An 11,371-nucleotide genomic window follows, 5' to 3' on the forward strand; every position below is an offset into this window, starting at 1 on the left:
AAGGGAAAGAGAGAGAGAGAGAGAGAGACAGGTGTTCGGTGGAGGACACAAACAAACAAAAAAGCATTCAACGAATGACAACTGCACAAAAACCTCCACAGTGACAAATGTGCATGAAAAAGGCACACACACAAACTGCACGCAGGTTGCGATATGTTGGGGAGGAAGTGATTTTAAATGCTTGTACATTTCAACAAATCCAACACAGAGGATTACAAAATTCAACAGTTGCAAAAGTCAGGTTTTCTTCCTTAGTCCTTGGTTCTTTTCACCAACTGATCTCTGACAACAACCTCACCACTGAACTGGAACCAACTGTCATTTAGACAGAAAAGGGACTGTATGTTCATATATGCAGCCACTTTCCCAGTGACCCCTCAAACCTACAATGGCAGACACAGTTCTCATCACACCCTGCTGGAACAGCTGTCCGTGAGTGGTTATATAGGCGACGTTGTCTTTGCTCAAGGACACCAAAGAGCCGGGTAGACAAACACTGACTCGACTTGTTAATTAGCAATCTATCCTTTATTCTTTAAGCATGTCCCAAATCAAATTATGTTCATTTTAGAGAAAATATTTCCCTCAGCTCTGGGAGCAGATTCAGTTGCTAAGCAGCTTGAGCCATTTATATTAACAGTACTGGAGGTTTCTGCTAATGTTGTGCTGGAGCAGCTTCCATGGAGATGATTTCCACATGCTTTCCTGCCAGTTCAGTGGCTTGTGATTAGTGAGTGCCATATGCCTGGGTGGGTGTACACATCCTGTTTACCCAAAATCCAGCGTTTATTTTAACCAAGACCTCTGTGCCGTTACCCCTTGGGTTACAAGGTCAAGCGCCAGGGTTGACTGGCTCCACACTGATGGGGAAAGACAGCTGAACACCTCTAAACCTAATACGTGTATGTGTGTGTTCATTTGTCCTGCAATGGCCCAGTCACGACTTGTCCTTTGTGCGTGAGCCCAGAAAAAGCCGCACAGCTGCATAAATATCTATCAGGTAATGTTTCAAACAGAAAGCAATTCATCCCGTTGGACTGTGCAGGGAACTAACAAGAATAGACAAAAGACAACAAAGTCCCTGCTGACCATGCAAACAGCCCTGGCTCTCACGGAGGAGGATGTAAGGCAGAGACGTTACAGCCCAGACCTAAAGACAGGGGGGGTTTACTCAGTTCAATCCAACCCACAGATCACTGGTTCTTTCTTTCTAGAATTAGTTTTTGATCATGTTTGTTATACCGTGTTGCAAATACAGAGCAGCCAGATAAGTACTCAAATTAACTCAAGCAGACTTCACGTGATCACAGCCGTCAATGGAGATGTAATTTAGAAATAACTATAGTTAAAAAATATTTTTATCAGTACTAGACATTTCAGGTGACCTCATTTAAATTCCAGGCGTCCACATGTGGGCTCGCAACCCCAAGGTTGAAAAATACAGCTACAGGGCCTATAAATTTAGATTAGGTTGGTTGTTGTCATAAAAAAAAAAAACAATTATAAAGGCATCAAAAAAGAAAGTAAAATACTATCTTCATGGTCAGAAATGTTTGTGTACTTTCTAAAAATATAAGAACATATGCTCTCAAAAATCCAAAGTCTCCCAAGTGGAATAATTTAAGTAATTAACTTTACAATTGGGAAACACAGAAGAACATTTCAGTAAGTACGCCCGTTTATGTTTTCTACATCTTTGTGTGGTGTGAAAAGTAATGCTCATAAACACACTCGACACACAGACACACACGTCTGCTCAGTGCATGTGATGAACTTTCAATATGACAAAAGGAGCTGCTCTACTTGCAGAGTGACATTCTGGAATATTTTCTGTTACATATGAAATTGTGTGTGTGTTCAAGGGTGCCTCTTTGTGTGCGTCTGTATGTGTGTGTTTATATCAAGAGAGGATACAGCTGAGCATGACTTATCTTAGATCACACAGCACCATGTGAAACCCCAGTTCTACGGAACTCCTCTGAATCCCAGAGCCACAGGGTTTCAGTTTGTGGTGGCAGCTGAGCACCAACACCGTGACTCTATCCACCCCCTCTATCTGTCTCTCTGCTTTTGTCTTCCTCTCTTTCTCGCCGTCTTTCTTTCATGCCGTTTCTGTTCTTCTCTGCCTCCAAACTTAGTTACTTCCCCAGATAGCAAGCTTGCAGAAAGCAAGTGTGGAGGATGGGGGTGATAGTCAAATTCACACAGAAATGGGCAGCAACTTCTGAGAAGAGGCTTGTGATGGTTGCAGTATGACTGGGAGTGCTGAGAACATATACGTAAGCAGATGCTCCTGTTTTGTCCAGTAATATGTAAAGCCTTGATTAAAACAAAAACACACGCAGACTGTGTGACTAAAGGGTTTTAATCAGAATTACCGCTAAATGACCTGGTTAGAGTCCTTTAACTTTTATATAAATGGTGTCGAGATAAGATTAAAACTTTTAAAAACCTAATAAAGATTTACTGGTAACTTTAAAAATAAGCTGTCTATAAATTCAGGCAACGGTAAATATGGCTTTGACAGGAAACCAAACCAATGGACGTTGAGAAACTGACTCATTAACGAGCTCTAATTAGGAATCTACTTTTTGACACTTTGTTAGGGCAGTGACATTAAAGCGGAGAGTTGTGCTTTTACTGTATGCTGCTACTAAATTCCAACTGGCTTCAAAGAACAAATTGGACAATAAGCCATTGAAAAAAATATATAACACTTAATAATAATTCATTTCTATTGTTACTGCATTAATTGTGAACAAATATTGTCAATTCTTACATTATATATTTACCTTATTATATATTTACCTTATTATAAATGTATCCAAATGTAAATAAAATTAGCACAAACATAGAAAAATAGATATATAAACTTCTATCTATCTATCTATCTCCTGGATTTGTGCTAATTTTATTTACTTTTGGATATAAACAAAAATGGACAGATTGACCATTAAAATAGTCATATGTTTATATAATATATATTGTAGTCACTGGTCAGAAAATGTGGTTCTATCTACAGTGAGTCACAGTGGCATTTTTGAACACTGGTTCACTGTAGAATCATAACAACCTCGTCTGGTTTCACGATTAAAACGGTGGTTTAACCATTTAGACCTTCCAGCCTACATGAACAGGATGTGTTCAAATGACGCCTGTATGTAACACGTGGCTGATGAGAACTGTAACATACCATATAACACAATGCAAATCATACTTCATCGTGTGACGTTGCACTGAAAGCCAAACTCGTACTCGTGAATAAGTCATTGCAGATAACAAGCCAACATTTAATGTCCTAATTCAATATTACGTTAGGAAAACATTGTAATTTAATTCAGTTACTGTATATTTACCTTTACTTTGGCGAACAATTTCAGGTGGTTGTCCCGCAGGTGATGAAACATGTTGGCTGTATTTCCTCCTTTCACCGCATTTTTTTTTTGGCATGCTTTAAATTCTGGCTAGCCGTCGTCCACGACGACACCCTGGTCATTTTCTTCGGTAACCAAAGTATTCCTACACGGCTGATATAATGCGCTGTTCGACGGAATAACTTTATTTCCACGATTTCCTTCTTGAGGCCTCTTCTGAAATTTGCAGGGAAGGCAAGTTCCGTTGGAGAGTTCCGGCTTTTATTATCATCTGACGATATTGAAGAAATGTTGCAATAAAAAATTAAATTAAAACGTAGCGCTTAATACCGCAATTAATTGTAAGATTGATTGACTCGGTACAACTTTTGCATGTCCGATACCAATAAAACCTGGTAATAGTGACGTGTACATGAGAGTAGCGGGGTAATGAACTGCCACAGACACAACGTGATGCACTTCTTTTGTTTTTTTATTTATTACCTAAAAAAGAAAAACGTTCTATCACAAGTCACACTGAAATGTATTGCTTAAGAAAAAAAATATATTCATATATTTTTCTTTTTTTTCCTTTTTTTCTTTTTTTTCCTCTTTTTTGGAAACATATCGTTGTATCCATTATATTCCACCAAAAACATTTTTTTCAGACACAAGCTGCTGCTGTGTCTCTACAACCATCTTCCCCACTTAAAAAAATGCACAAAGAAATACATAATTCACAGTTACCATTTTGGTTTCATAAATTAATACAGTCACACATGTGCTACACTGGTCTAGAGCTAGAACATTGTAAATTGTATCCTTGAATCCTGTTATTTTCAATAGTTGGCTACAAGAAATAACAGGCAACTTAAATGACAGGACCAGAATTCCACCAACATATTGTTTTTACCCTCTCTTTAATGCTGCTGTCAACTTATTGTTTTGTTTCATCTTTTTGAGTTTCACACAGATGTGAGGCACACACAGTATAATCCATACGTATATAAAAAAAATTAAATTTGGGCGCGACATGTGAAATACTGTCATTCAAAGTTTAATCTGCAAGCGAATGATGTCGTCTCGAGTCCTTTCGGACCTTTCTAACTCTGCTGATTCACCATTAATGAAATGTCCTTTAACGTACTTGGGTAAAGTTACACAGGTTGTTGGTGGGGAGACTGAGTTGAGAGGGATGTAAGATCTGAACGACTGAGACCATCGAACGTGGCCACACCATGAAGAGATGGAACAATGACAGCATTGGAGAAACCACACTGACTGACAAGCATCTGAGTCAGTTGAACAATTTTCACCTCTATAACTAGGACTCTTGTGGCTGAAAAGAAACAAAAAAAGCAGATGTGTAATGAAAACAAGCCTAAAATCTGACACTGACACAGCAAGGGCAACATACTTAAGGCACAGAAGCCTTGACATAATAGAGACTCCACCAGCTAAAAGCACTAAACCACAGATGCCCCATGTCCTGTGACAAAGACGGATGACACGTCTGACAACCATAAACATAGAAATTGAAAGAAAACACACAAACATTCCTGTCCCCATTGTCCCATTTTTCAGTGAAAGGTAAGGCCACTTAAAAAAAAGATGAGGTTCACCAAAAAGGTAATCTCTCACTGCAATCTCTATGAGTGCAATTGTGGTAGGGTAATCGCTGGATCAGACAGACGGATGACAGAGACAGATGCCAAATACATGTTTCTCTCAATTAAGTTTCACCGACAGTACTGTGAATCTGCAGGCCTGTTGGCTCCCTGTAAAAACACATCCACAGCAGCCTTGGTTGGCAGTCTGGCTGCCAGGAGGGGAGGTGGCATAACAGTTCATAAGGGTCCTGTTTCCTTTAGAGTCACAGGGGGTAGAGTCAGCATTCAGGAGTAGAGAAAGAGAGAGGGAGATAGAGTCATTCACTCTTTGCTCATCCTCATCTTCATTGTCACACACCAGGAATGTTCAGTGCCGAGAAAAACAGAGTTGAGTCCACACTTGACTTCATCGGTTTTGGTTTTGTATCATAATACTTTAGCAGGACACGGTTGCTCTCACATTGATAAGAAAAAGTTACAAAAAAAAAACTATCCGACAAAAGCAGCATTGTTTATTTTCTTCACAAATTCATGCATGTTGTTAACCTTCATTCCCACGGCACCAGATTTTTTTTTCTTCTGTTCATTAATAGAAAAAAAATTCTTTGTAATTTCACACTTCTGCATGCAAAGAAAAGCCTTTTTTCGCCTACCGCTTTCGTTTAGTTTTTTTTTTTTTAAGTCCCCACATGTAGCAGCAAAACTCTGAAAGGCCTAACCTGATATGTCAATGGATGAACTGGTGGAGGCACTAGGTCAAGACGCTCGGCACAGATCACAAATCTTCTCCCTCTTTGCCAATAAAAATAGTTGGTAATTTATTTTTTGTTTTGAAAATGTAGGACAGATGAGTCAACATCAAATTGACCTGGACTGGGGAAGGATTTGAAGATTTTTTTTTTGTGCCCCGCCCAAACACTGCAGTAGAACTTTGTAATTAAGGAGAAACTACAGGGATGACTGTGAGAATATAACTGTGACAAAAACATGGGAATTTATATCAATTTAAAGTCAAACACACCACATGCACACGCACGCACACACACACACACGCACCCTTAGACCTCTGCCAATTGTGACATCTATGTACAAAAGCTGTTACAAACCCTCGACAAGCCAATTCAGATCTGTAAGACATGAGGTGGACTGGATGAAAATTGTCTTGCTATTTTCATTTAGTGTGTCTACACAATTATATATTCATGAATAGACAAGTTTATGATTGAATGGATGTATTTGTTTCTAGTCAATGACTTGACTGAAGCCACAGAGGGCTGCTGTTTTTTAAAAACAGCAGATAGGAAGAGAAATAAAAATAGATTTTTTCCATATACATTTTTTAGGATTTTAAAAACCTCTAAAGCACTTTCTGTTAATTTTAATTCATTTATTTATTCTTTAATCATTCCTATCAATAGCCTACGTTATGGTGGTTGATAGCCACACTTTTCATATTTTTTTTCCTTTTTCATATCAGGCCCTGCCCCCTACTACCGCCTGCATGCTTTGACCAGTCTTTAGAAATCAACAAAACGTTTCACTGGTATATGAAAACCTGAATGCTTTGTGAACAATGCTACATATTTTTGTTTATAAAATATCATAGTATGTATCAGTATGGAAAAGAAAAGTTTAACCGCCCCATAACAAAAAAAAAGAACTCTGGTTGGTGAGTTTAGAGAACAATAAAATGCCCATTGGAAAAATCCATAGTTTGGCAGTTCTGCCTTTCTTACAATTAGGAAACACAGAGGTCTCTGGTGTTCTTCCTGTTCTGTCAATAAGTCCAGTGTGGATTGCTTCATTGCTGTCCAGAGTGCTCTTTATAAAAAAAGAAAAAATACACTAAATCACCACCACCAACCACTGAATTCTGCTATGCTCAAGTTGAGGTATGGTCTCTGTGATCATACCACTGTAAATAGTCTCGCACATCATTCAGTCCAGTTGAAGCCTGTCCAAATCCAAGCATGGCAAGAAGGTACTGTTTGTGATGTTGCCGTTTCCACCAGGTCACGTGTCAATAACAGAATAAGATTGGAGTGGGGAGCCTTTTTATGCCACAAACAGCAATCGCACCAACAACTTTGATTTCCTCCTTCGCACATCGCACACCTGGCTGTCACCACCTGCTAATCCAGGCCTTTCTCAGAGTAAATCCCAAGTAACTATTTGCACATCTTTGACTCTGTTCCCGGAGCGCACTGGTTCAGTCTGTTTAGGCCATGACAAACTCTGACTTCAGATCAGCCTTGACGTCCGGTTTCCACACGGAATCCTCAAAGTCTAGGTCCAGGGAGCCCTCACTGGACATGCTGCTGTTGCTGTTGCTGCGTCCAGCCTTGCGATTGGGCAGCCACTGGTACGGGGCACGCTGGTCCCTCCTAGCCTTCCTGCGCAGGCGCTTCTGCTGCATCAACAGCTGCAGACGTTCCACCTTACAGCGGGTTTCACGGTTTTCAGTCTGACGTACACGGTCACCTGGACAAGGGACAGAAGATGGAGGAGTCGTTAATTTAGAAATATTGTATAGTAGCAGAAGATTACAAACAAGACGGGGGTGTGTGCACAATGTAACTTGGGATTTCTTATCTTTTCTATATTGCCCTAAAAGTTCTATGACTGAGCAAGGAGACTTGTCTTTGCTAGAAAAGAATAAATAAAACAAACCCAGACCAGACACCAGACTCCATGATGGCACTCTGTGGTATTTGTACGTGTAATTGCAGCTGACGTGCCTGAGTGACTGGGCGTGCTGCTAAATGCATTTCTAGCTGTTGATGTGCCTATATGAGAATGTCCTCTCCAGGGAGAGGCCTCACATTGCACTGTGAATTTTCTCCAACAGCGAGTGAGTTGGACCTAATTCTATTTATACGTATATTCAGGAGCTTTGAGGGAAAGGAAAAGCGACCGCAATCTATTAGCCAGCTCCATTAGTATCTGCCTGAGAATTAAATAATTAAATAATGGTCCAGAAAGTCAATAAACCGAAGCACATCAGCCATCTCAGCCTTTGCCGCACAGCGAAACACACAAACGCAGATGCTTGGATCTGCATTGGGGTACGTCGAGTGTTCACACAGACACACATGCACGGTCTGTGCGTCCATGCACAAATACACACACACACACAAATACAGTACTCTTGGATCCGTACACGTGCACACACACCAAGCAGCAGGAGCAGCAACCGCAGTAGCTTTTAACGTGGATCGATGGCAAATTAAAAAGACCTATTGATTAAACCTTAGCTCTAGTGCAGCCATCCATCTCAGGCCCGGGACAACGCTATTGGCTTTCAATAGAAAATGCAAGCGAATGGAAATTGTAAGCAGGCAGAGAGACAGAGATTGAATTTTTTCCCCCATTTTTTTTTCTTTATTATCGCTGTAGCTTCCTACCCTCGGATCATTGAGCCACACTCCAACCCCCAACTTGTTTTTCACCATACATATGCATACACAGGACCCTACTCTTTTATTCTATACCTCCCCAGAGAGTGTGAGGTGGGGCAGCATAAAAATGGGGGAGCAGAATGGGAGAAAGAGGTGATAGTGGGGGGGATACCAAAGAATTCTTCCCCCAGGATCAAAGGATAGGTATCTGAGAAGGGATGGTGGTGGCAGGTAAAAGATCAGAGAGTTCGACAAATTCCAGCCCAAGTCGTGCAGAGTATTCTTTTTACTTGTTAATATTCACCGTGACACGTGGCAGTACACGCTAAAGAACTGAGCGTCCGTCACGATTCCCACTGCTGCTAACTGACAGGCAAAAAAAAACACTTCCCATGTCGCCCTCACTCACATGGTCTCACAGGCTTTTCTCTGTTTCGACAAAGCTGTTCTATCCTGACACAAACGTGTGAGTAACTGTGTTCATTTCAATATGTTGCGTGAAGACGTGTCATCTGAGCAGAGCAAGGTGTACACCACGGGGGGAGTGGGGGGGGCGGTTTGAACTTTAAAGCAGTGTCACTCGGCAGATATATAAAATACTTTGTTTTGTTTCTGGTGTTCACTTTTACCCCATTGCTCCAAGTACTGCTCTCAGCTGGGTTAAAAATATGGCTGCACACAATGAACTGGCACCGACACACCCCATCGTTTTCTTACGTGTACAACTCCACCGATGTTTCCCAAAATAAATAACCTATAATACTGAAAGTAATTTAAAAGACCCAACACAAACACACAGACCATAAAGGGCAGTTCGGCGCTCCTATAGGAGTTCGTGGCCTTTGGTTTGGCAAGTGCTTTGGGAATGAGTGAGTGTGTGTATGTCACTACTGGAGCCCTGGGCGACTGGACCGGACACAGCTGGCCGCAGGGATCTCCAGACTATGTTTATGACAGTAGGGCTATTATTAGAGTTGGCTCAAACCGACAGACTATACACACAGCATGGACAAAGGCGCACACACAGCCTGGCCAGGGGCCTTACTGCAGACACTTGGGTTTGACATGAACACAATAACCTTGGAGGACCCAGAAAGAGGAGGGAAAGGGACAATAGGTGTGAATGGGAGGGAGAGAGAGAGAGAGAGGTGGGGCAGCATAAAAATGGGGGAGCAGAATGGGAGAAAGAGGTGATAGTGGGGGGGATACCAAAGAATTCTTCCCCCAGGATCAAAGGATAGGTATCTGAGAAGGGATGGTGGTGGCAGGTAAAAGATCAGAGAGTTCGACAAATTCCAGCCCAAGTTGTGCAGAGTATTCTTTTTACTTGTTAATATTCACCGTGACACGTGGCAGTACACGCTAAAGAACTGAGCGTCCGTCACGATTCCCACTGCTGCTAACTGACAGGCAAAAAAAAAACACTTCCCATGTCGCCCTCACTCACATGGTCTCACAGGCTTTTCTCTGTTTCGACAAAGCTGTTCTATCCTGACACAAACGTGTGAGTAACTGTGTTCATTTCAATATGTTGCGTGAAGACGTGTCATCTGAGCAGAGCAAGGTGTACACCACGGGGGGAGTGGGGGGGGCGGTTTGAACTTTAAAGCAGTGTCACTCGGCAGATATATAAAATACTTTGTTTTGTTTCTGGTGTTCACTTTTACCCCATTGCTCCAAGTACTGCTCTCAGCTGGGTTAAAAATATGGCTGCACACAATGAACTGGCACCGACACACCCCATCGTTTTCTTACGTGTACAACTCCACCGATGTTTCCCAAAATAAATAACCTATAATACTGAAAGTAATTTAAAAGACCCAACACAAACACACAGACCATAAAGGGCAGTTCGGCGCTCCTATAGGAGTTCGTGGCCTTTGGTTTGGCAAGTGCTTTGGGAATGAGTGAGTGTGTGTATGTCACTACTGGAGCCCTGGGCGACTGGACCGGACACAGCTGGCCGCAGGGATCTCCAGACTATGTTTATGACAGTAGGGCTATTATTAGAGTTGGCTCAAACCGACAGACTATACACACAGCATGGACAAAGGCGCACACACAGCCTGGCCAGGGGCCTTACTGCAGACACTTGGGTTTGACATGAACACAATAACCTTGGAGGACCCAGAAAGAGGAGGGAAAGGGACAATAGGTGTGAATGGGAGGGAGAGAGAGAGAGAGAGGCATAGCATGTGAATACACGGTCTCATTGTCATATGGAATAATATGTAAATGCTGGGATTAGATGAACCAGATACCGCAGCTGAAAAGACAGATGATGAAGCAGTAATTGATACGGAGATGCCGAGGGGCAGACACCAGGCAGGTCAAGAGGAGAACTGAATCCCTTTCTCCTCTCTATGCTTTTTTTTAAACACTCCATTGCTTTTGTTTGTCACACCAACTCTCAATCTCCAGCTGAACATTTTTCCATCTCATAATTCCCATCTCAGGAGACCTCGTTACCAGCCCTGTAAATACACCGAACGTTCACCGTAGAGAAACACAGGGAGAGAAAGGGTTCTATGAATAATTGATGCGTCAGTACGTTTTCCTTGCCTTTAAGCCCAACCCAGCAACATGGCGAGTACTGACTGTATGTGGAGGAAGGGTCTGCCGAGTGGGTGGGCCGTGGAGTAAGTGCGGTAGTGAGCGATGGTGAAGGGAGAGGGGGGAGGAGGGTTGCAAAGTGCAGGACGCAGGCGGAGATTAAAGGAGCTTCTCCTTTTATTGACTGCATAAAGATTGGCCTTCATTTGCAGTTGTTGTAGTGCTGTTTGTTTGTTTGGCCTGATAAATCTTGTGATCTTGCGGAGGGAACATTGTGTTTGTTCAGCATCCAGGGAACCAGGCAAAGGGAGGAGAGGAGAGGGATGGGGAGACAAAGCACTTGGCAGTAAAATCAACTAGGGTTTTCTAAGTGATCCATTAGGTTGCATTGTATGTTTCAAAATAAATTGGATATTAATAAAATTTGTTTTTTAATCACAAACAATGTGTTATAATG

At 41.8% G+C, this 11,371-nt stretch overlaps 1 protein-coding gene across 3 annotated transcripts in view; it reads right to left on the reverse strand.

The window, feature by feature from the left end:
* Positions 1-3,833: 3,833 nt before the first annotated feature.
* midn (midnolin) overlaps positions 3,834-11,371 on the reverse strand; it is a 25,702-nt gene continuing 18,164 nt past the window's right edge. For all 3 annotated transcript variants that reach the window (XM_008338546.3, XM_025054082.1, XM_008338547.3), the window contains one exon: positions 3,834-7,444. In XM_008338546.3, coding sequence (XP_008336768.1) covers positions 7,182-7,444 — 263 coding nt within the window. In that variant the 3' untranslated portion in view covers positions 3,834-7,181. The remainder of the gene's footprint in view (positions 7,445-11,371) is intronic.

Source organism: Cynoglossus semilaevis, chromosome 2, assembly GCF_000523025.1.
Source record: "Cynoglossus semilaevis isolate Cse_v1.0 chromosome 2, Cse_v1.0, whole genome shotgun sequence".
Taxonomy (NCBI): domain Eukaryota; kingdom Metazoa; phylum Chordata; class Actinopteri; order Pleuronectiformes; family Cynoglossidae; genus Cynoglossus; species Cynoglossus semilaevis.